Source organism: Mangifera indica, chromosome 13 (genome assembly GCF_011075055.1).
Source record: "Mangifera indica cultivar Alphonso chromosome 13, CATAS_Mindica_2.1, whole genome shotgun sequence".
In the NCBI taxonomy this organism is placed as follows: Eukaryota; Viridiplantae; Streptophyta; class Magnoliopsida; order Sapindales; family Anacardiaceae; genus Mangifera; species Mangifera indica.
Window position 1 is genome coordinate 1,214,083 of NC_058149.1, and position 27,020 is coordinate 1,241,102.

Genomic DNA, 27,020 nt, shown 5'->3' on the forward strand with positions numbered 1-27,020 from the left:
GGTAGGATATTATAAATTTAAATCAAACTTAAATTAATCTTTGTTCAAACTCAATTTGATTCGAATCTATCATTGGTTTTGAGTACAAAACGTTCTTATATTAATTCTATCAAGTTGACGTGAAATTTTACAACTCAGAATGACAAATCAATTTTAGGAAGTTCTGACTAGATAACCATTCTATGTTAGAAATTATTTATATATATAATTCAAAAATCTTGCCTTGCAACCCAAGCTTGAAACAGGAGAATAGGAATACTATTTTTGGACCTAGAATCACCTTTATGGGAGAAAATAAAAAAATACCATTGTATTTTTAGCATAAATCAATAGAGGATCAATACTGAGCTTTCCCCAAAAAGTGCTTTTGCTTGAAAGAATCCAGCTTTTAGCTTTGACAAGCTTTAAAAGTGCTTCTGAGCTTTGAGAAATAAACAACATGGGAATTTCAAGGCAGGAAAAATCAACTATCCTTGGCTGGATTAGGGGAATAACACAATTGAGACTACATAGATGTAAGATTATATCATGGAAATGAAAATACAGGTCTTCTGCAATCTGTAAGATTGTTTCTACTTTGCATTTCTACTGACTTTGAGGTATGGCAAGGCACCAATAACATTGTCGTAATTGCTTCGGCTAACAGGATTCTGTTGACAAAGAAAAATTAAGTGATTTTAGACAGCAGATATTAAATTGTAAACAAAACAGCAATGTTAAAATCCATGACATAGGTATGGTTCTTGACTAACAAAAAATTCACTTGAATGCAGAAATCTCATCGATCTCCAGTTAAACAACATTCAGATTAATTATTTGAGTAAGCTGAGGTTTTTAGGGCATCGTTCGTCATATCAAAGAGTCAAAAGTGTTTGATTTGTATTTGGAATAAGAAACACAGTGATTAAAGAGTCAAGTGATTTCATCGAATTTGTTCCAGGTCTCTGGTCTAGCCGGCCAGATATCTTAAACTAAAACCATCTGCTGTAATGTTATCACCACTTGATCTAAGTAAAACAGCTATGAAAATCCACTATTGGAAAGAACCTTAGGAATCTTTTTCCCTCAAACTATATCTAGTCCGTGCGGTTAAACATATCGGAATGTCAACTTGTGGAGAAGACATAATAAATTGCCAAAAGTTTTCTAAATTCCCAAACCAAAGGCAACAGAAGGCTGAATAGCAAATAGAACAGCAGTAAATGAGGGAAAAAAAATCTTAATTCATTGATTTTCTAGTGAATTATTGGCTGGGGAAGAAATGATTGCACTTGTTCAAGGTTATGGGGTAGCTCTCGCATATTCACTAATATTCCATTAATTTTTGATACCATACCTTTAAACATACGCAATCATTTTTCCCCAGTCAATAAGATACCTTCAGATGTTGAAGACCTATTCTCATATTTTGAAATAATCAAATCAAATGGCATAACCTGAGCACATCAAACACCCATTCTAATCTTGGAGACTATGACTTAGTCTTCCTAAACAGACTGACCAAGGCAGTAATTTGCATCTCTTGAGACTAATGACAATTATTCAAATCAAGTCATTATTCCTCGTTTCTCAACTTGAGATTCTCTAGAAAATGCTCTGAAATTCACAAAGGCCAACTCTTTCTTGGAGAGAAGTTTTCTCATGATTACTAGATTTTCATGAACCGCAATAAAAGCTTACAAATACGTACCTTTTCTTTCTTATTTTGCAAATTTAAGCATTTATGATAACAAAAAAATTCTAGCTTCCAACATATTGCATCTTAAATTTCAATTGATAGATTCCACACTGGATGAGTAAATATGGGAAAAGGTGATTAATATATCTACTGTGAAGAAGACTTGCATCACGAGGAAGACAATCATTAATGCAGTCTACTTGTCACAGCAAGAGAAAAAGACAATCCTTAATGCAGCCTACTTGTCACAGCAAGAGAATAAGACAATCCTTAATGCAGCCTACTTGTCACAGTAAGTGAAAAACCCAAACGTACTTAGCTCTAGGATAAGATCAATGGCATCATATTTTTTTAACAAATTATAACACAAATTGTAGACCACTGAGTCAATGTACCTTTAATAGTTGAGATTAACAATTGATATGTATAATGAAAAAAACCTTTCAAAATGATGTGAGAGATGTAATATCAACTATTCAGAGTGCGTCAAATCTAGTTCTAGTCATTTCTATCATATATATATATTTAGTGTAGAATACAAAACATCATCTAGGTATGCTTATAGAAAAGAGATGCAATCATTGGCAGATGGAACCAGAAACTAAAATTGAATATATTCAAACAAACAAATAAAAACAGCTGAGGTTCCAATGCTGTTTAAAGAAAGCTAACCATTTTAGAAAGGCGTAATTTTCTTAGTGTTCTTCTTAGCCAACAGATGTTGCTTTCCAGCTCTCTGCCTGACTATTTTCCCTCTACCAGTCACCCTGAACCTCTTTGCTGATGCCTAACAACAACAAAAAAAAAAAAAAAAAAATCAAATATAACAACTCCTTTTTATGGATTCTAATGCAATATTACACATGTAACAGTATTAACATTTCAGCCACAGTTGTTAAAAAATCCACTTCACACTGAGTAACATTACCGGAATAGTGTTTTACCGGGTATTATACAAGATTTTGACCACAACTATTAACAAAATAGATATTACTCCCGGTAAGATTATCAGGACAATGTATTCTCAATGTAATGCAACATTTGTTAGTACATTCAACCACAACTTCAACAAAATTGATTTTACTCCCGGTAGCACTATCTGAATAACATTTTCTTCATATCCTGCAACATTTGCGTTGCCATTTCAACTACAACTTCAATAGAATTGAATTCAGTAACATTACAGGTATTCCTTTATTTTTTTTTCTTTGGTAACTAGCGACCTGTCCGTATATTTTAGACAGTAAACCCGGAGACCTACAATCATTGTACCAGATAAGTTAAGATTTTATAAGTGTAGTAGAGGTTTAAATCCAGACCTTTATCTTAAAAGTTCTAATACTCCATCAGTTTTGCTAACCTTTTGCTAACCTTTGATCAATATCTTTACTTCAATATATTGCAACAGTGTAAGTATGATTTCAATAACATTTTTGGTAGCAGAATTTTCTTCTATAGATTGACCACAACAACACTCTTTTTGCTACTGGTTATCAAAGTAGTAACATTCACCAAAAAATGGCTACAAAATAGCCTAAAGTAATAACAATTTTGTTGCCAATTTACGCTAAATATGGCTAATATTTAACTAGAATGATTGTAAATCCTTTCAATTTTTATTTTTTTAGGGATTTTTTCAGAAACCCCGCTTAAGAAAATAAGCAGATAAGCGAAATTAGAGTGAGAAAGAGAGAGTAGATGAGAGATGACCTTGTGGGTCTTCATTTTGTAGCCTTTAGCAGCGAAAACGTGACATTTCGGGTCCTAGTTTGCGAGAACAATGTTGATTCGGAGAGATTGTTGCTCCGAATAAGAAGTAAAGAGGAGGCAGAAATGCAGCCAGTGGAGGAGAGTTTGAGCGAGTTGTGAAGCTTTGAAGTGAGTTGGAGAAGAGAAGATGAGCATCGAGAAGGGCGAAATGGAGAAAAGTGAGAGCATTTTAAATTGAAAGATAACATAGAATTGGCTAAAGAAGCCATTTTTATTTTTGTTTGCGCTCTGAATGAAGACGACGAAGAAGAGGTGAGAGAAGAAGAAGCAGACTGGTGACGTGTGGATAAAGAGGATAGAACCGTACACAACCCTGCCTGGACCCCCTAGGCCCGGTTCGGATGGCATAGAACCCAGACCGGTCTCTAGACCAGTCCTATGCCGTGCCGATAGGTTTTGCCCCTAAATCTAAAATGATTTTGATATACTTAATAGTTATTAATATAAAAAATTTTTAAATAAAAAATAATAAAATTATGTGTAATATATAGTAAGTATTAAATTAAGTATCGAGTTATACGTACATATTTGAATATATAAATAAAATAAAATTATGTGTGTTATTATGTGATTGAGTATTATTTTATCTTTAATTCAAAATAATCTAATTATATAAGAGTAATATTATGTGTACTAATTTTAGATACATAAATATATATATTTATATATATCATTATATGATTGAATGTTATTTTATCCATAATTCAAAATCACTTAGTTATATAATAATATATATATAAATATATACATATTTGTATATCTATAATAAATATATATAATTTTATTAATTATATAGTGATATATATTAAATATATATTATTGCTAATAATATTATATATTATTAATTTATTAAGTGATTTTAAATTAATAATAAAATAATAAGTATAAATTAGTTTTTAAATGTAAAAATTGAAAATATAAATTACAAATAAAGTGGAAAAAATCCAGTCAAATTTATGATTGATTCAAACTTGAATCATAATTATAATGTATAATTTGAACTAGTACATAATATCATAATAGAGGATTTGATATGATAAAAAATATTATTTAAGAGTGAACAATATTACTGATAAGATAAATAATATTCTTTCATGAAAAATCGAGTCAATTTCAATTTAAGTTATTTAATTGAAATATTAATTCGAAATTAACTTATTTGAGCCAAATCATAAATTTGATCAATGTCAACTCAGATCGAATTTAATTTTATATACTATCCAGAAGAAAACATCACCACATTACATTAATCCCTTTCATCAAATTTATTTTTAAAACGAGTAATTACGTTTTTACCCCCCTGGTATAATATGTTACCAAACTCTTTATGAAACATCAACATTCAAAGAGAAATGGTAGTAGCCACACAAAAGACCTTTATCTTTACAAACTTGACTTCTCCTTATCTTACAGTGAACAAAAATGGCAGCAAGCTGCCGGCCATAACACTAGCCAAAAAGAAAGACATCTCTGAAACTTCAACACCTCAACAACAAAATTTTCCGATCAAACTTTCAACTTCACTTCTTCCCAGGGCTGCCATTGCGGTTTTCGGATTAGGGTTTATTGATGCCGGGTACTTTTCTCATCCTGTTTTTGATCAGTATTCCAATGTGATAAGCTCTTCGGTGCTTTTTTCCAGCCATGTTAAGCTGTAGAATTTGATGTGTATGTATGTGCAGGTACAGTGGAGACTGGTCAAGAATTGGCGTAATTTCTGAAGAGAACGAAGCCTTGCTGAAAACTGCAGCTTTTGTTGTTGTTCCTCTTTGTATATTTCTGATAGTTTATCTTTCCAGGGAGCCTGAGGCTGAGCCTTGAGTTTCTGATAACTGGGAATTCTTGAGTATTTGAATTTGTAATTGTATCTAGTATGAACATGAATGGGCCGAAGAAATTGGTTAATTTGTTATGGTTCTTCATAAGGGTAGATGCGAACTTAACCCAGTCCAAACATCCTTTGTCTTAAGTTTGTTACACCAAAATTAAATATAGTTTGAATAAAAATAATTCGATTTGAGTTCAGTTCGAGTTTATAGTTTGAATATATGACTTATATTCGTAGTTTAAATTCATAATTCATTAACAAAATGATGTTATTTTATTTAATAATAGATAAAATAATGTTGTTTTAATAATTTTTTAATATAATTTAAATCATGTCACAAGTCAGGTTAGAATCGAGCCATCCACCCTACTTTTAAGTTGGACCAAGTTGAATTTTCTCAAACTCAAGTTTGACTCGGTTTAAAAAACAAGACAAACCTTTTATTTCAAATTTGATTCGAATTCAAATTAAACAAATTTAAACTGAATTGAATTGACTTTCAAATTTGAGTTAGCTTAATTTGAATCTAACTCTAGTTCAAGCTTCATAACAGATGACTACTCGGCTCGGCTAGGCCTGATTACACCTCTTATCAGCCTGAAGCAATCAGTGCAAATAAAAAATAGATGACAGCCATTGTAGGACTTGATGGGTATCAGTATTAGAGTTGGAGCAAACAGAAAGTTGAAAAGGATAATGGTCGATTTCTGGTCTGCGATCTGCAATAATAATGGCTGAAATGGTGGTCCCATGTACCTCTAGATAATGTAATTATGCATGTCTATTGAAATCAATTTCTGACCTTTCATTTGGTACGCTTAGTTTGCAAGTGCAGAAGCTAGTGGAAGCAAGGAGGCACTTCCACCACTGCCACTGCTTCTGCTTCTGCTTCAGCTTCTCAAGTCTCAAAAAATATGTTGTCATTCTTTGTCCATACGTAACAGTGAGGATTGATTTATATATTAGTATTAACATGTCATTATGTAATTGAATATTACTTATATCTTTAATTCATGAAAACATGATAAATATTCTATATACCAATAGACTTCTTTTCGCCCAAGGTTTAATTCATTCCTAAATTATCATATGTTAAGTTTAAAAAATTAGAATATTTATTTATCAGTTGTTAAAATTAACAAAATTTGTAAAATCTAAACACATAATTATCATTTAACCAATAATATTAAAAAAATAAATTTTATTTCAGTTTTCATATCTTAGTTTTAAAAACTTATAATTTCCCCATAAAATCGAAGTTTTGAAAAGTTAAATTTTTCCTCATAGGGTTTCAATATTTTCCTCCTTCTCCAACGACTGGAATCTGGCCAAGAATCGACAACACTCTCTTTTCTTTCTGTATCGGCACTCTCTCTCAGTCCTTGGAGATGATGAATCGACATGTATTCTTCATCATGTTGAATTGGCTTCGTCGTCTCGGTTGAACAAAAGTGCCCTTCTTCTCGGCCGAATCAAAGACAAACACAATCGTCTTCGTCCTAAGAGATTTGGCTGATTCAGTGGCTGCTTTTGTTGTCGGGAGTGACAAAGAGCATTGGAGAAAAGTCATCAATCTTGGAGAAGGCAACTGGAGCTTCTATTGTCGCCGAAAAACGGGTTGCTCTTTGAGTTTACCCTAATAAGGGGGAAATGCAATTTTTCAAAATTTAGGTTTGAGAGAAAATTTTTAGTTTTTAAAACTAAGGGGTGAAAATGAGATAAAATTTTAATTTTTTAGTTAAATGACAATTATACCTTTAGATTTAACAGATTTTATTAATTTTAACGGTTGACAAATGAACATTTGAAATTTAACATGAGAGTTTGATAATAGACTAAACCTTGAATGAAAATAAGCTTGTATTTTTAATTTGCATGAAGGGCTTGAGACACAACTTGGCAATGCATGGTTACATATAGGCCAAAAGACTTGTTCCCACCGAAGGTATAATGTAATTCTAAATTCTCACTCTCCAACTTTCAGAAATCCAAACACCTGCCCATGAACTAATTTCTATTAAAATTTTTAATTATGGCTAAGTATAAAATCATCATTTTAACAATAATATTAAAAAAATATATAATTCATTATATTTTCTCTCCTAAGTTTTAAAAACTAATAATTTCATCATTGCCTAAAGTTTCTTAGTTGTAAAAAGTTACATTTTCCCCCTCCAAACCCAAGTTATTTTTCTTTGTCTCTTTAGACACCGACGACTTCCCTTTAAACCCTAGTCGTTGTCATCCCTCCTTAAAACATTTCTTCATTTGGATGACAAAAGCATCGTCTCATCATCTAGATTCGTTCGATTCAGATGAATCCAAATGATGAGAAGCTTTAAGGAGGAACGATGATGCTTAGGGTTTAAAAATGAGTAGTTGGTGGCTAGAGATGGCCATCGAAGAGCTGTTGAAAAAGGCCTTAGGTTTGGGAAAAAATATAACTTTTCAAAACTAAGAAATTTTAGGTAGAGGTGAAATTATTAGTTTTTAAACCCTATGGGAGAATATAATGAAATATATATATTTTTAATATTATTGTTAAAATGAGAATTTTATTTTAACTTTAATTGAAAATTTTACAAAAATTAGCTCATTGGTAGGTGTTTGAGTTTTTAAAAGTTTGAGAGTGAGATTTTATGATTTCAGTATACCTTGGGTGAAAACAGGTCTTTTGGCCTTATATATACATATATGTATACAATTTTAAATATATAATTAGATATTTATATTATATATTATCATACAATTATGTATTATTTTATTCTTAAATTTAAAATTATTTAATTATATTGAGAGCAGTTTATCATTCATGCGCTCTTTTACAGAAGCACTCGAAGATGCCTATCAAGACTGCAACATAGCTTTGTAAGAGCGTATGCAACACACCATAGGCGGAGAGCCTCACTTCGCTTCACAAAATTTTTACGAGTGAGAGTTCCTATGGGTGCCATGCCTGTTCTCATATAAGTTGACGGTTTATGATAAGCATCTTTGGGTGCTTCCACAAAAGGGCACATGAATGATAAATTGCTCCCAAAGTTTGCCCAAAATGGTATCAAAGTCATGCATCTTTTTACGGAAACACCCAAAGATACCGATCAAGACTGCAACATAGCTCTGCAAGAACGTATGCAACACACCGTAGGCGAAGAGCCTTACTTTGCTTCACAAAATTTCCATGAGTGAGAGATCTTGTGGGTGCACGTTGATCTTATTGTAAATGCAAAATAAAACTCTCTTTTGAGCCAGTTTCCACCGAAATTAGCACAACAAGTTGTGCAAGAAGTAAATGTGACATAAACTTATTTGTCTTCTATCTTCAGAGCCCATGTGAAGGGTTTTTATTATTTTATTTTATTTTTGAGGCCTTCAAAATGGGATAATTTTTTTTTTTGACCAGGGATATTCCTATTTACATCCAATTTCTTATTTGTAAATAAGCCAAACTATATCCCAATAAGGTTAATTTTAATTTTTTTAAATTTAGAATAGTTAGTTTAAAATCAAATTTGACCCATTTAACTCTTCATAAAAGAAGAATTATAGTCAAAGAAGAAAAAGAAGAATTATCAATAAGTTGTTTTCCAATGTGACGATATCGACGTGACAAGAGGATTCAAGCTGAGTCAAAATTGACCTATTCTTGAGTAAGTCAGATCAAAGTCACCCTTACTAATTTTTAAGTTATAATTATCATTCTGTAAAGTGAAAATTAAAATTGAACAATCATTAATTGTTTAATTACCCCAAAAAAAGACATTTTCTGTTTTAGATTTCTAAATTTATATAATTTTGTTTTTAGGTTTTATGCCTTAAAACATATAATTATACATATAGTACTATTTTATGTGTATTTATAAAAAAATCAATTTTGATACTAATGATAATATATTATTACGTGATTGAATATTGTTTTATTATTAATTTAAAATAACTTAATTATATAACGATACATCATTATTAGTACTTAAAATTAGTACTCATTTTGATTTTTTGAATATTTCATAATTATATTTGTAAAAATTTTAAGTGCACTAGGCTTTCCCCTTAAAGATAATGAAAACAACATGACCACAAGTTTTATAAACCATCTTTCCCTTTTCTCAGTCCAAAAAGGGACAAAGGATAAAACACACATACACCAAACTCATAAAAAACAAACTCACATGAACACATAAACATTATGAATATGTATACACTAGAAAGTAAGTATAGATAGATTCAATCCAAATTGAATATAATAGTATCAAAATTAAGATTGCTGAGTTAAGATTTGAATTTGATCAAAAAATAATTTAATTTTAGATTCGATCTGAGTTAACTCTAACTTAACTTGTTTATGTAAACAAACCCAATCCACGGACTTGAACTTAGGAACTCAAATAATTGAGATTAAATCTAACCCTCAAAGTGAGTCCAAAGCACTATCCCACTTATAGATGTGGCATACCGTCATTGGTAAGTCGAATATAGAAGAAGATAAAAATCACATCAATAAGCCAAATTAATCAATTGTCTTTTCTTACTTTCCAAAGACAATCTTCCAAATCAAAAAGAGAAAAGTGTAGTCTTGAAAGATAGAATTCTAGAGAGATTGATGAAGTGTACTATATATATAATAAGAAATAACAAGAAGAAGGAGGAAAAAAATGAAAGGCCTGAAATTACTCTAGCCTCACATCTCATTTCCTCTCTACACAACACAATTAAGCTCTTGGCTTAAAGCTCACCTTATCCTATCCACCTGTTTGTGTATAATTTCTAGCTCTTTATCATCTCTTTTCCTCGGCACAATCTCTGTCCCCCATCAACTTTTTCTTATGCAAACTCTCCATCTTCACCGAGTAAAAGCCCTTTTAGGGTTCTTCAATATTTTCCCATTCTTCTTCTTCTCCTTCTCAAAACCTGTTTTTATTCATTGTAATTCTTGGGTTGTTATTATATGTTTATGTTATGAGCTTGCATGAAGTGAGCTAGCTAGATATCTACAAGCTTCATCGATAAGATCAATTCAAGTCATAGATTTTATCGCCAAAGAAGAGATTGAAATTGTAAACTTTGAATTTTTATTTTTGTTTGTGAAAGAATTTTAGCTCTTTTGATGCACAATGGCTCCCAAAACAGGCAAGGCAAAACCCCATAAAGCCAAGGGAGAGAAGAAGAAGAAGGAAGAGAAAGGTCTTACATTAATTATTTTCTTGATTCTCTATTCATTTTCTGTTTGTTTCCTTGGAAAAACTACGGAAAACAATTCATACCCAGTAGAATATGAATGTTTTTAGCTTGTTGAGAGTGGTTTCATTCAAGTTACTATCCATTTTCTCAGAATTTCTTGCTATTCAAATGACATCTCATATTTTCTTGCTTCTCTCATTTGATTATTTTCTGTTCATTTACTGAGAAAACAAAGGAAAACAATCCATACCCACATGCCTTTTAGCTTGTTGAGACTCATTTCATTAAAGTTTCTATCAAATTCTTAGGCATTTTCTATCACTTTCTTCGCAACCAAATAGAACCTTATCTTCAAGTCAACGTTACAATTGCATTTGTACATGTTTAAAGCTTATATTTTCTTATCTATTTTCTCACATTTTCTTGCCAATCAAATGACACCTTAGATATATTTTCTTGCCAGTCTCCTTTGGTCTTTTTTTGTTTGTTTACTGAGAAAAACAAAGGAAAACAACTCATACCCATATGCCTTTGGCTTGTTGAGATTCATTTCATTAAAGTTTCTATCGAATTCTTATCCATTTTATCCCACTTTCTTGGCAACCAAACAGAACCTTACCTTCAAGTCTAGGTTATAAATTACAACTGCATACATGTTTAGACCTTATACTTTCCTATCCACTTTCTCACATTTTCTTGGCATCCAAATGCATCCTTATCATGCTTTATTATCATTATTCTTTCTTCATTAGACACTAATTAATCTTATAATTCACACAGTTTTGCCCACAGTTACTGAGATTACAGTTGAGACTCCTGATGATTCACAACTCACTCTCAAGGTATTAATCTTATTTGCACTTGATCCTGAAATGTTATTTATTCTTTTAACCCTCCTATTCATCAAAGTTTATGCACTTTGGTTCCCTTAGATACAATTTTCCACATAAATTCTTTTTGTGAAGGGAATATCAACGGACAGGATATTGGATGTGAGAAAGCTTTTGGGTGTTCATGTGGAGACTTGTCATTTGACAAATTTCTCTTTGTCTCATGAGGTTTATTTCTTCTTTATCTCTTTTTACTATCAATACTTTTTAATTATTATTGTCTTTGCCCCAAAATTCCCAGTTTCTTTCCTATATATCCCTTTCATGATGGTTACTTTTCTTTGCCCTTAGATTGTGGGGCTCTTTTCCTGTTTTGTGCACGACACTGACATCGTGTCTTTCAATGTGGTCCATTTTGATGTAATATGATCATATATCGATTGTGACTATGAACAAATTGTTATGATATTTAATTTAGAATAAAACTATATATATAAACAAATCTTATAAATTTATTTATATAATTGGTACAACAGTTGATTTCAAAATCACCTAATTTTACGCTATAACTGTTTGTCATATAAATAAATTAATAAGATTTATTTTTATATATGTGTTAATTGCATATTTGAAAAAAATGAAACTAAAGGTCACAAGATAGGTATAGTTATTTTTAATAGTGTATCAAAGGCAATTTAACGGCCCCAAGAGAGAGAGTACTATCTTAGTTCCATAACTAGTAGTGGAGCCAATGAATTGACATTAAGGGGCAAAGTGTTAAGAAGTGAGGGTGGTCCATTAAATTGCTAAATTTATAAGAAATAAATTGACACAATTTTAACCCTAAATTTAATATATACCCCTGAATTAAATTACTTTTTATACTACTTTAATTGAATAGATTAGAATAATAAGAGTTTTAAATATATTTTTTATTTTTGTATAAGGGTCGATTCAAATCGAATAAGTTTGAATTTAAATTTATTTAAGTTTGATATAAAATAAGTCAGAGCTTAAACTTAAGCTCAAATTTTATGAGTTTTGAAAAAATGAGTTTGAACTTAATATAATAGGTGATGCTTCAGCGTGGCTTGCATGAACTCGAGTAGGCTTGATATTCTAGATACGAGCTCGAGCACATGTGAACTGAGCTCAAACTCAACAAATTTAAAACAAAACAATATTATTTTGAATCAGAGTTATATAACCAAATAATATCATTTTGTATTGTTTACATAATATAATATAACACTGACACAAAATAAAATTGTTTTATCTGTATATATGTGTGCTTATTGAGTTAAGCACTCTCATGGTTTGAACTTATGCTTGATAGCAATGCATAATTATGACTCGAGCTTGACTCATGATCGTTTGATTTAAGTTTAAACAAATTATATTGACAGTCAAACTTGAATGAGTTTAGTTTGAATCCAATCTTAGTTTATATTCATTAAAGTACAAGGAGTTCTATGTAATTTATCTTTCAACTTAACGGCCAGATTCGCTGACACTGACTATCTCCACGTGGGCTGTATGAACCTCTACAGGTGCGAGGATCTAAACTAAAAGATTCAGTCGACATCGTCTCGCTCAAACCCTGCCACCTCACTATTGTCGAAGGTAAAATTACTTCTCTAACCTCAACACATCCAAACTAACGACTGAAAATCTAGATCAGCCCTATCTTAACATACACTTGTTTACACCAAATCATTTTCATTTCACCAGAGGACTACACGGAAGACCAAGCGGTTGCTCAAATTCGTCGGCTTCTGGACATCGTTGCCTGCACCAACAGCTTCGGCCCGTTTCCGAAACAGGCGGTCCGGTCCAGTAACGGTTTGAAGGAATCCAGTTCAGTCGAGAACGATGCTTCGGTTCAGAAATCCGGTTCTTCTGACAGCGAGAAAGCTTCCAGTGGAGGTGTCGCAGTCGGACAGGTGGCGAAGAATGAAAAGGACCCAGTTGAGAGTGCTGCGGATAACTCCGACGTGGTGTCGATGTGTCCGCCGCCGAGACTCGGCCAGTTCTACGATTTTTTCTCGTTCTCGAACCTCACTCCCCCGCTCCAATGTACGTTCTCTCTCTCTCTCTCTCTCTCTCTCCATTACTTTCACGGCTAATCTTGCTACCTCTCCTGAGGTTTGTAATACTCTTTACAAAAACCCCTACTCTTTTCATAAAACTCTCTCGTCCCCTGGAATTGTTCCCGACCTCCTGTGAAGTTTCTTTTATAAGAACTGCTATATGCATAACTTATGAGTATAATTTTGTACATAAATAATAGTATATTATGATGTGATTAAATTGATAAAATTTAAAGATGAAATAACCCCAGTCATATGATGATATAATATTATTTGAGGATAAAATTTGCGTATTGTTCTTTTATTATTATTATTATCATTATTATTATTAAAGTCCATGACGTTTAACTTAGTTATTCACCTCCCGTGAAGTGTTGAACTTGTGTTGTGTGTGGTTAGTAGTTGCTTGTTTTTGTAAACAATGATTTGGTGTGTTCTGCTGCAGATATTCGTCGATCCACTCGGCCATTTCTTGAGGATAAAACGGATGATGATTTCTTTCAAATTGATGTAAGAGTCTTTCATTTTTTTTTTAAAATTTTTAAGTTCCTTGTTATTACGAAGTAAATTTTGGAGCGTCATATTCTTAATGGGAAAAGTAACATGTCCAAATTTGCACTTGAATTATGGAATGTTTGATTAATGTGAAGATAAAGCAGTATGTGAATCATGACATTTTTAGCTCAATAATATGAAATATGAAACATGGCATTTCCTGTTAATGTATATTATTCATATCACATTTGTAGTATGGAATATTAACTTGTAAAGATATAGAACTCAGACTTGTCATGGAAGTAATGTTGTTAGAGGTTCAGAGTTTGTGTTACTAGTCTCGATTTCAGTAACAATGCTCTGTTGAATGAACAAAAGCCTTAATTATTATTACTATTATTTTTTCTGTGCATTGACCTGTGTGTTTGTCATGTTGGGTGAATTAATGTGCAGGTTCGGGTATGCAGTGGGAAGCCAATGACCATTGTAGTTTCCCGGAAGGGCTTCTACCCAACTGGAAAACATCTCCTTATTTGTCACTCTTTGGTTAGTTTGCTGCAGCAGATCAGCAGGGTTTTTGATGCTGTAAGTTCTGCCTAATTTTACATTTGCTGTTATCTTTTTATTTTTATTTTTTGTTATGGAATTTTTATGTTAGTCATTAAACTGTGAGTTTTGATTACAGGCATACAAAGCCCTAATGAAAGCTTTTACTGAACACAACAAAGTATGTATGCTTCACTATATATTCAAAATTTAAATATTTGTCAAAGGAAAAAATTGAGTGTGCATTTACATAATTTTGGTTTGGCTTTTCATTCAGTTTGGCAATCTTCCTTATGGTTTTCGGGCAAATACATGGGTTGTCCCACCTGTCGTTGCTGATAACCCAGCTGTTTTTCCACCACTTCCAGTGGAAGATGAAAATTGGGGAGGAGGCGGGGGTGGGCAGGGAAGAGATGGTAAGCATGATAACAGACAGTGGGCAAAAGAATTTGCAATTTTGGCTGCAATGCCTTGTAAAACTGCAGAAGAGAGGCAAATTCGAGATCGGAAAGCCTTTCTACTGCACAGTTTATTCATCGACGTTTCACTTTTTAAAGCTATTGCAGCTATCAACAAACTCATTGACAGTAATCAAAGTTCTCCAAATGATCCTGCTGTTTCAAACTCACATGAGGAAAGAGTTGGAGATTTTGTTATTAAGGTGACAAGAGATGTGTCTGATGCCAGTGTAAAATTAGATTGTAAAAATGATGGGAGTCAGGTCCTTGATATATCAAAAGAAGACCTTGCTCAGAGAAACTTACTCAAAGGCATAACAGCCGATGAGAATGCAACTGTTCACGTGAGTACAACATTACTTAAAATGATTATTGCATTTTAGTGAAGTAGCTTGTGTTAACTGGTGAGTTCATCCTTTGCACTTGCAGGATACTTCTACATTAGGTGTAGTTATTATTAGACATTGTGGCTACACAGCAGTTGTAAAAGTTTTGATGGAGGTAAATTGGGAGGGGAATCCTATTCCACAGGACATTGATATTGAGGACCAACCTGAAGGTGGTGCAAATGCCTTGAATGTAAACAGGTCAGTTAATGTCTTGACTTAATGATTATGGATTCAGATAAACCGCCAATCTACTGATTCTTTTACGGATATCTTTTACTTTATCACATGAATTCACATAATTAGACACTTAACCATTTCTTGTCAATGCACTCACATTGAGACACACAAGGAAAATAGCTGCAGCAAGAACAATGCACACATCACACACGGAGATACGTGATCATGGTTATCTTTTCTAAAAGATCATATGATTGATTTTCTTTCATAATGCTATGTTTCAGCTTGAGAATGCTGTTGCACAAGTCATCCTCTCCTCAATCCACTAGTACATTCCAGAGATCTCAAAGTGCAGATTTTGAGAATTTGCGGTCTGCTAGGTCATTAGTGCGGAAAGTAATGGAGGGCAGTTTGTTGAAGTTGCAGGAAGAACCCTCTAAAGACACTAGATCTATTAGATGGGAGCTAGGAGCATGCTGGGTGCAACATTTACAAAATCAGGCTTCTGGGAAAAATGATTCTAAGAAAACTGAAGAACCTAAGCTTGAGCCAGCTGTCAAGGGCCTTGGGAAGCAAGGTGTACTGCTCAAGGATATAAAGAAGAAAACAAATGCCAAAATCAGCAAAACTGAACAGGGCAAGGAGTTTCCTGCAGATAACAGCCTTGAAACAGATAAGAAATCTGATACCGCTCATCAGAAGGAACAGCAGAAACGGGATGAGGAAATGGAAAATATGTGGAAAAATCTTCTGCCTGAAGCTGCATATTTGCGTCTCAAAGAATCAGAAACAGGTCTCCACCTCAAGGTTTGTTTGTTACTTCAGAAGGATAACTGTATTACCAATTATCTCTGTAGAATTTCAAACTCAGTCATTTCCTGAAAGAGTTTGCTTCATAATATATTGACTGTATGTTAAGCTTTCATGTGCTTGTATGCTTGTAAATTGTGCTTTTCTTTGTGTTTCATGCCATATACTTAATCTTTTGTATAATTTTTTTGGTTTGTTCATATTGTAGTCACCTGATGAGTTGATCGAAATGGCACATAAGTATTATGCTGATACTGCTCTTCCAAAACTGGTTAGTTCCCTAACAACCAACTCATTCTTTGCCGCTGAGGTGTTCAAGACTTGATATATCTGGTTGGTGTGACTTTGAATTTATAGGTGGCAGATTTTGGCTCCCTTGAACTTTCACCAGTCGATGGAAGGACATTGACAGATTTTATGCACACCAGAGGTCTGCAAATGTGCTCCTTGGGGCATGTGGTAATTTCCTTAATTTATCACTTACTCATTAGTGTCCTAAATTCTGGTAGCTTCAACCATCACCACTTAATGGATAACTTTCTACATCTAGGAAGTGCTATCAATTATTTTTCTTCATCCTTCTGTTTAAAAGGAAAGAAATTTGCAATGTACACAACAGAGTTATGGTAGAAGAATGCATGGAAATAGTTGGAAAGAATATTTGGTAGGTCACGTGAATAGAATTTGAATTGGTTTGGACATGATTACTTCTGGCTTTCCTAGGTTGGAAATAAATAGAAATTGTTAGGCCTGATTCAGTGGAGCTACTTTAGAGCTGTTTTGCTTGATTGTTCTGCCTTATATCCTGCAAAGAATTTTCTTCTGGTGGTGTGGTTTACTAATTTCTTACTTTTAATATTGCTACAGATTCTAAAACTATAACTATATTCTTCTGGTTATATTTTGCCTGGATATTATAGGTTGAACTCGCTGACAAGCTCCCTCATGTGCAATCGCTATGTATACATGAGATGGTTGTTCGATCTTACAAACACATATTGCTAGCTGTTGTAGCAGCCGTTGATAATGTTGCTGACTTGGCTACATCAATAGCATCATGTTTGAATATACTGTTAGGAATGCCTTCAACGGAAAATGTCGATGCAAATATCACTAGCGATGACATGTTAAAATGGAAATGGGTCGAAACCTTTCTTTTGAAGAGGTTTGGTTGGTGCTGGAAGAATGAAAGCTGCCAGGATCTGAGAAAATTTGCCATTCTTCGAGGGTTATCTAACAAGGTTTAATGATTAGGGTCTTTTGCTATTATTCGTTGTACTTCAGTGCAGATATATTCCATCTCCTGTTCTGAATGAAGTCATCATTGGTCAGGTTGGACTTGAGCTTGTTCCCAGGGACTATGATATGGACACTGCATATCCTTTTAGAAAGACGGATATCATAAGTATGGTTCCTGTGTATAAGGTAACATTAGATAATTCATGTCTGAAACTGTGATTGGACATAATTATTATACATTTTAGTTTTTTTAACTTTTTTTAAATTCATTTCTATAGCATGTTGCTTGTTCATCAGCGGATGGTCGTACTCTGTTGGAGTCATCCAAAACTTCATTAGATAAAGGTAAATTGGAGGATGCTGTCAATTATGGCACTAAGGTATGGGATAAATTCTATTCTTTTGGTGTTTATGATAATCTTTTTCTAAATTCAATAAAAAATTAAACCAAAATTTCATATTAAATCTTGAAGGCACTCTCAAAACTTGTCTCGGTATGCGGTCCTTATCATCGAATGACAGCAGGAGCATATAGCCTCCTGGCCGTGGTGCTGTACCATACTGGGGATTTTAACCAGGTATTTGCTTGAAACACCTGATCTCTAGTATGTTTGCATCACATTTATAAACGTTTTCCTGGTAATTGTACGCATGATCTTTTTTGGATTAATTTGAGCATCTTCCTGTTGCTATTTTCGTACACTGAATTTCACATTCTGAGAATTTGAAAGAAGTGACAATGTTGAATTCATGACATAGTCCAGCACAAATTATAACCCCAAAAACATTTTCTTGTTGTGTTTTGCTTTCCTTTTTAACTTTCTGAAGCATTTGGTAATTTTTCTACTTTAATATACTCACCCTTTGCACATCATTTAGGCTACCATCTACCAACAAAAAGCATTGGATATAAATGAGAGAGAACTTGGACTTGATCATCCCGATACAATGAAAAGTTATGGGGACTTAGCTGTGTTCTACTATCGGCTTCAACATACAGAGTTAGCCTTGAAGTACGGTTTGATAAATATAACAGAATTTCTTTCATTTAGCTGAATCATTTTTTTTATTGACTTGCATCAAGAGCATACCCTTACGTTGGACTTGCATTCATGTTTTTTTTCTTATTCTAGGTATGTCAATCGTGCTTTGTATCTCTTGCATTTGACTTGTGGTCCTTCTCATCCAAATACTGCTGCCACATATATTAATGTGGCAATGATGGAAGAAGGTTTGGGGAATGTCCATGTTGCTCTTAGGTACCTCCATGAAGCTCTGAAGTGTAACCAAAGATTACTTGGAGCTGATCACATACAGGTAAAGGTTTTCCTCATGTAGAATTTCAAAAGTAGAATATTTTGATGTAATAAAGGATGCTAGTGCTATAGTGTCAACTCTTTTTTGACCAAAAAATTCTGTTTGGAATCCAGATTGTAAGTCGAATATTTCTGAGTTAGGTTCATTCCGAGCTTAAACATGATTGAGTCAACTTGTATTTCTATTTAATACATTTCTGGTTTCATCAGACTGCCGCCAGCTACCATGCCATAGCAATTGCTCTCTCTTTGATGGAAGCGTACTCCTTGAGTGTTCAGCATGAACAAACTACCCTCCAAATACTGCAGACCAAACTCGGGTCTGAGGATCTACGGACCCAGGTAACATTAGTTTTCCCATCTGATGTTTGAATCTCATTTTATATGGTGATCTTTGTTCCAAAAATTTCATGTAATGAACATTGTAGGATGCTGCTGCATGGCTTGAATACTTTGAGTCCAAGGCTTTGGAGCAGCAAGAAGCTGCACGCAATGGTACCCCAAAACCAGATGCCTCAATCTCGAGCAAAGGTCATTTAAGGTAGCAATTACATACAGTATAATATGTGCTTGCGTATCAATGCATATCATTCTACCAAAATCGTTTTTCATTTTGGAGTAGCAGAAACTTAAACATAAGCATGCAAACAAATTAAGGATTTGCATATCTTGAGTTATTTTGTTCCATATTCACTAGTGTATCAGTGGAATATAAACATATATGGTTGGCAACTTGACTCGCTGATCCAATAATTGAGGTTAATTTATGACCCGTCATGTCACTCCTGGCCTTCCACAAGTTTTGTTATTTTGTAAATATAATTCCCTACCATCTGATGTTAACCAATTATAATTTTTCATCTTGGATCAGTGTTTCAGACCTTTTGGATTATATAACCCCAGATGCTGATATGAAGGCAAGAGAAGCCCAAAGGAAAGCTCGTGCAAAGGTGATATACTGTTAACTATCCATGGTCCCATTTCTTGAACTGCTCTCCTTATTCCTTTTCTCCTGAAAATAATCTGATTAAGAGTTTACCATTTGTCATACAGGTTAAAGGCAAGTCAGGCCAAAACTGGGAAATAGCCTCTGATGAATATCAGAAGTATGACATTTTGTCTCCAACTTCTCCTGCTGTGGTGAATTCAAGTGATACAGAGAGCAAATCTGAAGCTCAATTCGCAGAAATTGAGGATGAGAAACCTCATTCAAGTCTTCCAGGTCAATCAATATTGAATAAAAATGATGACCTGGCACAAGATGATACTTCAGATGAAGGATGGCAGGAAGCTGTCCCTAAGGGTCGCTCACTTACAGGTCATAGATCTTCCGGTTCAAGGAGGCCAAACTTGTCAAAACTGAATACCAACTTTATGAATGTGTCTCAGTCAACAAGATATCGAGGAAAGCCCACTAATTTTACATCCCCAAAACCAATCCTGAGTGAATCTGCTGCTTCTGCTGGATCTAATCTTCCTGTTTCTAAGAAATTTGTTAGAAGTGCAAGCTTCAGTCCAAAGCTAAACAATGCAAGCCACTCCTCTAGCGGAACTGAGAAATCATCTCCAATTAACCCAGCTCCCACTGACCAACTTGCCAAGTCTGCCCCTGCAGCTAGTCCAATTAGTGTTAAAGCGGCTGGAAAACTTTTCTCCTACAAAGAAGTTGCTTTGGCCCCTCCAGGGACAATTGTGAAGGTAGTGACTGAACAGTTACCAAAGGAGAATCTTGCAGTGGAACCAAGTTCTCAGGTGAGTCAGGAGGCAGCTATGTTAGAAGTCATGCCATGTGATGAGACAGGTGTAAAGGTTAAACAGGAAGAGAAAGTTAAGACACCTGTGGGAGAGAAACAGCTTCAGGTTTCTGAGGAAGAAATGAAATGTCGTGTAAATGAGGAAGAAAAGAAAGAAGTCGAAGATTCAGTGGAATCCAAATCCCTGGAGGCAAAAAAGGGTGCTGCTTCTGAGGACTTGGAAACAGATGCTGGAAAAGAAGCTGCAGTTGAAACCACAAAAGTTGAAGAGAGAGATGAAATTCTGAGATCGGAGAATTCAGATGCTTCCAAGAATTTAAATGGCATTACTTCTGAAACAGAAGCATTGAAGACAGTAGAATCAGATGGATGCCAAGCAGCCTCTCCTGATCTTGAGCCTCAATCTGTTTCAAGTGAAAAAATAACTTTGCAGCCACGAGAAGATGCTTCTGTTCCCAAAGAAGTGACAGATAAAAACACAAAGGATATACCCAATGGTGACATCAGTGTTACACCGTTGACAATTGAAGGAGAAAGGCAAGATGAAGTTGAAACCGTAAAGGAAACAACCAAGAAACTTTCTGCTGCTGCTCCACCATTCAGTCCATCTACAATTCCAGTTTTTGGTTCAGTCCCAGTTCCTGGTTTTAAAGAACATGGGGGAATTCTGCCTCCTCCGGTGAATATACCTCCAATGCTTGCCGTTAATCCTGCCCGTAGATCACCTCACCAGTCAGCTACAGCTAGAGTTCCTTATGGTCCAAGGCTCTCTGGTGGCTATAATAGATCTGGAAATCGGGTTCCACGTAACAAACATAGTTTCCATAATGGTGAACATACTGGTGAAGTGAATCACTTCAGCCCTCCAAGAATAATGAATCCACATGCGGCTGAGTTTGTACCTGGCCAACCCTGGGTTCCCAATGGCTATCCAGTTTCACCGAGTGGTTATTTGGCTTCTCCACATGGCATGCCAATGTCTCCTAATGGTTTCTCTCTGTCCCCAAATAGTGTTCCAATAATGGCAAATGGATATCCAGCTTCACTGAATGGTGTGCCGGTGATTCAAAATGGATTTCCTGCATTACCTGTTGGTTCAGTAGAATCGCCTACTATTTTATTTGTCAATGTTGGAGCTGAAAGCAACACCGAGTCTGCAGGAGAGAACTCCTCAGTGGAAAATACGGATGAAAAGCAGCCAATTGAGCTAAAAGCTCTCGAAGATCAATCTGTACATAATGAAAGCGCTCATTCTGTAGTTCACGAAAATGCAACAAACCAAGCACCAGTAACTGGAGACACTGTTCTGGTAAAAGAAACTTGCAATGACAAACCCCATGAAGGAAAACAAAGCAAGTGCTGGGGAGATTACAGTGACAGTGAAACAGAGACAGTTGAGGTTACAAGTTGAAGGAGGGTTATGAATTTTTTTTTATACAAAATGATCTGTTCATGGCCGAGGAATGTATAGCTGTGAGAAACGAGAACTATAGGTAACATGGAATCACAGGAGACTGGGAATCCACAGAAAAGTTTTATTCTGTCATGAAGTTTCTGACAAGATTTTCTCTATACCCGTGCAATATGGAGATGTTTTGATATATACTTCAGTTTTGCTGCAGGAAGGAAAAAAATGTTAATAGGCTGGTGTTTGAAAGAAAATTAAGAAGTATACCACGAACTTAGTAGTTCAATGGTGACTTCATGTCCTTGCATTTTATTCTTTTTATTCATGGAAACAATAATGAACTGGAGGATTTTGTACTTTCTGTGTTGTACTTGTTGGATTGAACTGATCGATGACTGCATGGGAGGTATGCACTAATAATTTTCAGTTTCTTGCCTTTAGCTAAATACAGATCTGATATCCCATTTTAATGCCTATTTCAATTTTTCATACTAAACTCTTTGGAAGTGCTTTTGGTATTGTTAGAAGCTCTTTTGTCAGTTTGATTACTTATGACTGAACTTGATAACTGTGTTTGTCATTGGGAAAGCATTTGGATAGTACTTTTTCAAAAAGCACTTCTACTCATAAGCTCACATTTATGAACCGAAGTGCTTTGCTTTTTGAATAAAACTGAATGTAGTGTGTTTGTACTTGTAAAATCCAACCCAAACAAAGTGGAAACAACAGATCAAAAATGCCCTAATTGATTCATTGTCAATCTCTCTGTAAGTTTCTATAATGGCTATCACACACAGACCGGAGATCCCCGGCGAAAATCCAGAATGAATATTATGGCAGCACTGTGAGCAAGAGCTCCCAAAACAACAAACACATGGAAAATCTGATGGCTGTGTCCTGCAACATCAAATGCTCCAGGCTTCCATTTCTCCGGTATTCTACTGACATAAAAACTGGCTCCTGCAGAGTATAAAAGAGCCATGGCGAGCTCAAATCCAAGGGCCATGTATATGTGTGGATGACCCCAATGAAGAAGAACTGCATGAGTTGCTGGTATCACTCCTGAGAATCCCATGGTGACAAACAGGGCAGCCCGGAAGGAGCGAAAACGAGGACTTGATAAAACGGGCGCAAGGAGAGTGATGACAGCAAGGATACCGAGCACGGTTATGGAAGTAAGGTAGACAAGTTTTGCGTAAGGATTGCAGTAGAAGGAGTAATAGATGGGAGCGAAGAAGGAACAGACGATCATAAGGGAGATGCCTGCGTAGTCGAGGCGCCAAAAGAAGAAGTTGAAGCACAGAGAGTGGCAAGCAAGGAGATGGGAGAGGGAGCTGCAAACGAAGCAGCCCATTGCTCCTGATAAAAAAATAAACCAGGGCCATTTGGGAATTGCTTGAAACATTTCTCCTCCAGGAACCTGCCAACCTGGTTCTTCTGAAATGTGCCTCATATGTGAACCCTGCAAACAACCATCAAATTTAAACATTGTCGTATGGTTTCAAGACTTGGAATTACACATTAATTCAACATAGAAAGGGTAAAGATAGCCTTTAATTCAAGATGTTGTGGATGTGTTTGGGTGGTTTTAGATTAAAGATATAGTAATATTCAACCATATAATAAAAAATCAAACATTTGTATCCATATTTATATCTATTGATAATGCATGTATAAAATGGTGGATTCAACCAACCGGTTTGACCCGAATCTATTTTTTATCTTGAGCAAGTTAAACTCAAGTTAGGACTCTAACTTAATAGTGTAGTGTGAGTTTAACTTGTTTATCTTTCTGATGATACTATTTATCCCTCTGACAATTTTATTCATCCTTTAATAATCTTTCGACAATGTTATGCATTAGCTCAAATAAACTTTGCTAAATATTATGAGTTTAAGTTAAGATTGAACCACCCTTAGACTTCACTCGACTCAGATTCATCCCTTGCATGTGGTATTCAAAGACATGAACCATGGGACTATAAATCATGCTATGTGTCTTAGTTTTACATTGAATCAGCATGACTTATAACACGATAGGCCACACATAATTAAGCATAACCTGGCCAAAAATCATCCTAAACTTGTTTTACAAAGCCAAGTTTGAAATTGAAATTTCTTTTGAACCTAAGTAATCCCGTAATTTTTGATCCTACAGTTGTTTGATCTTTGAACCCTATGTTTTATCTGTTCGGTGAATAAATTAGGGCCAATTAATTTTCAATTTATAAATTATTTTATTTATTTAAAAAATATAACTTAAATTATATTATTTTGTTTTATTTGAAAAATTAAAAAAAAAGTAAAAAACAAAAAAGGGTGTTTTGAAAATAGTAAACAAAGGGAAAAATCATGTGGCTACTGACCCCACTAATGCCGGAATATCTCGCTTTCTGGACCCCCCATTTAGTGCTGTCATGTCCAGTCCCTCCATTTCCCCCCTTTCAAAACCCCAAAAAAGAAATAAATAAATTAAAAAAAATAAAAACGTACCGGAATCATCATCTGATTTTGATCAGAAACGTTGAGCGTCTCCCCTTTCTTCATCATCGGTCCCATCAACGATCCTGAGACCTCCCTTGCCCTAACCTCCACAAACCCAAAACACGCCAGATCAAAACAATTTATTTGTTTTTATTCCCTCACCAAAATATCCCAAAAAAAAAAAATCTAAATTTTACCTGGAAAAGATCAAAACTTCTATCTCCATCTTCTCCATGGAGCTCATCACTATTAACACTGCAAATATCAAAAACCCCAGCAAATGCCTGCCGGTTTTCACCGGCAGACCGCCGTCCGCCGTCAGATGATCGGATGTATATATAAAAAAATTATACAAAATAAACAGTTATATAAGAGAAATGTAACGTACGTCCAGATATTCAGGGTTTCGTTGTGCCAAGAAAATAAGCTGAAGAAGACGTCTTTCAATGGCCATTCACACCGATAATAATCCAAAATGTATTCGTTGTCTTTCATGTAATCAGGCAAGTCTTTAAACTTCATCAATTTTTTCTCAAACGAATTCTTACCATTGCTGCTTTCGTTCTTCTTCTTCATCTTCTTCTTTCTAATAATCTTCAGCTTCATGTCTTTCTCTGCAACTTTTTCCTCTTCGCCTTGATGATCGTTGTGCATGTTGATTTGTGCGGTTGAAGAGACGAAGGTGGGTTCAATTTTGATTGTTTTGGATGTTAAACAGGATCGCCGGAGTATGGCCAGCTGGGGTTGTTTTTCCGGCGAAAATTATGCCGTGGGAGGGCGGGGATTACGGCGGTTGTGGAGAAGGTTTGAGGTGCCGTGCCCCTCACCTCAGGAGGTGGTGTGTATATATGTAAACAAAACAACCAGCCATGAAGTAAATAAATAAATATCTTAATTTTTAATAATTTCTTTTTATTACGTGGCAGTAAATCATTGGACTAAATTTTCTTGGCTAATATTAAATTTCCAGAATTATAAAAAAATGTTTTACCCGAAGGCAAAAAGTCAGAGAGGCATTCCATCATCTCACTCTTTTAACAACTATTTATTATTATAATAAGGTTATGCGTATAATTTTATCACATAAATAATAATATATTATTAAAAAAAATTATTTTTTATTTTTAATTATTTAATTATATGATAATATATTATTATTTAAATATAAAATTATACGTATAATATTATTATTATTATTATTATTATTATTATTTATGACAATATTTTAAAAAAATTAAATACAAGAGTAATTTTATACATACAAACAAATTACATAACCGTATTCATGTAACTTGATATGATAATATTTAATTAAATGATTTTAAAGTATGAAAAAAATAAATAATTATATAACTTAATCTTAAGTTATCAATTCAAATTATTAAAAAAATTTATATAATTTATTTATACGTATAATTTTATTTTAAATATAATTATACATATAAATAAGTTTTTTAATTAATTTATATAAACTAAAACAGTATTATATAATTGTATGATGTAATTATTTATTTTAAAATTATTTAATTATAACTTGATATATCATATTATATGAATAAGATAATAAAAACTATATGTATATAATATTATTTGAAGATATTTACCAGGCCAGATTTTCAATTTGGAAACATTTATTTGTTGAATAAAGAAAGGTAATTTTGGGATTTACGAAATGTATTCTTTGAGCACAAAATTAAATTCTTGGAAGCATGGTAATTAATTTGGGTATAAGTAAGTTAAGTAAAGATTTAAGATAAGAGGGAGTTTGGAAAAAAAGTAAGTAAAATGTGTAAAACTCTGAAAAATAAGGACAAGAAGGTGGTTGGATCAAAAGCGTGGCATAATATGTGACATGACGTGTAACATAATTTGATGTATTAAGTCATATTTCATAAAGTTATTGAATTTAAAAGGCCAAAGGACTACTTTCCACCATTTTTTAAGTTTCATTTTTTTTATTTTAAAAATTTTATTTACTTACTCATAAACAATTAAAATTAATTGAGTTTATTAGTTATATTATTTTCTTCTCTAAACTCTAAATTTTTTTTTAAACTTAAGTTTTCAAAAACTACAATTTTTCTATAAGGTTTCTAAATTTTTAGATCCAATTTTTTTGATGATGACCGATGATCTCTAAGCACCGTTTCTTCTTCTCTGACATCGCCTCTTTCTGGTCGTGTGATGTCTCCCCCTCTTCAATGTCATCGACGAAGACACTAAAGAGAGGGAGATGTTGCACGATCGAAAGGAGGAGATGTGAGAGAGGAAGAGACGATGCCTAGATATTGTCGATCGTCATTGAAAAAATTAAATCTAAAAGTTTGAAAACCCTAAGGGGGAAATGCAGTTTTTGAAAACTTGGGTTGAAAGAAAATTGTTAGTTTTTAGGGTTTAAGGGGGTAAAATAAAATCAAATTTAAATTTATTTTTAATATTACAGATAAAATACTGATTTTGTTTTTGAAACCATTAAGTTTAACTGTTTATAGGTGGATAAATGAGATTTTTAAAATTAACAAAAAAAACTTGAAAAATTAGCATACTTTATGTGGGAAATAATCCTTTGG

At 33.9% G+C, this 27,020-nt stretch overlaps 3 protein-coding genes and 1 pseudogene across 5 annotated transcripts; 2 read left to right on the forward strand and 2 right to left on the reverse strand.

Annotated features, from left to right (window-relative positions):
- Positions 1-295: 295 nt before the first annotated feature.
- Positions 296-3,707, reverse strand: LOC123194387 (annotated as a pseudogene).
- A 1,071-nt stretch (positions 3,708-4,778) lies between these two features.
- LOC123195124 lies at positions 4,779-5,473 on the forward strand. The gene is made up of 2 exons (XM_044608735.1): positions 4,779-5,024; positions 5,131-5,473. The coding sequence occupies exons 1-2, from the start codon at positions 4,801-4,803 to the stop codon at positions 5,267-5,269; spliced, it is 363 nt and encodes a 120-aa protein (XP_044464670.1). The 5' UTR covers positions 4,779-4,800; the 3' UTR covers positions 5,270-5,473.
- Positions 5,474-9,908: 4,435 nt separating this feature from the next.
- Positions 9,909-22,322, forward strand: LOC123194686 (protein TSS-like). Its single transcript, XM_044608033.1, has 23 exons — positions 9,909-10,457; positions 11,235-11,296; positions 11,420-11,512; positions 12,835-12,907; positions 13,016-13,360; positions 13,820-13,884; positions 14,323-14,454; positions 14,555-14,596; positions 14,693-15,217; positions 15,303-15,460; positions 15,724-16,246; positions 16,458-16,520; positions 16,607-16,708; positions 17,170-17,490; positions 17,582-17,674; positions 17,767-17,868; positions 17,962-18,066; positions 18,368-18,501; positions 18,622-18,805; positions 19,015-19,146; positions 19,233-19,345; positions 19,676-19,754; positions 19,858-22,322. The coding sequence occupies exons 1-23, from the start codon at positions 10,388-10,390 to the stop codon at positions 21,967-21,969; spliced, it is 5,628 nt and encodes a 1,875-aa protein (XP_044463968.1). The 5' UTR covers positions 9,909-10,387; the 3' UTR covers positions 21,970-22,322.
- Positions 22,323-22,602: 280 nt separating this feature from the next.
- Positions 22,603-25,304, reverse strand: LOC123194687 (heptahelical transmembrane protein 2). Of its 3 annotated transcripts, none has more exons than XM_044608035.1 (4): positions 24,839-25,304; positions 24,648-24,705; positions 24,460-24,555; positions 22,603-23,428 (listed from the first exon to the last, which is right to left on the reverse strand). In XM_044608035.1, exons 1-4 carry the CDS (start codon positions 25,102-25,104, stop codon positions 22,754-22,756), a joined length of 1,095 nt encoding a protein of 364 aa, XP_044463970.1. In that variant the 5' UTR covers positions 25,105-25,304; the 3' UTR covers positions 22,603-22,753. The 3 variants fall into 3 exon arrangements, with proteins under 3 accessions (XP_044463970.1, XP_044463969.1, XP_044463971.1); XM_044608034.1 differs by having other exon boundaries at positions 24,460-24,550; positions 24,648-24,734; positions 24,839-25,303; XM_044608036.1 differs by having other exon boundaries at positions 24,648-24,734; positions 24,839-25,043.
- Positions 25,305-27,020: the final 1,716 nt, after the last annotated feature.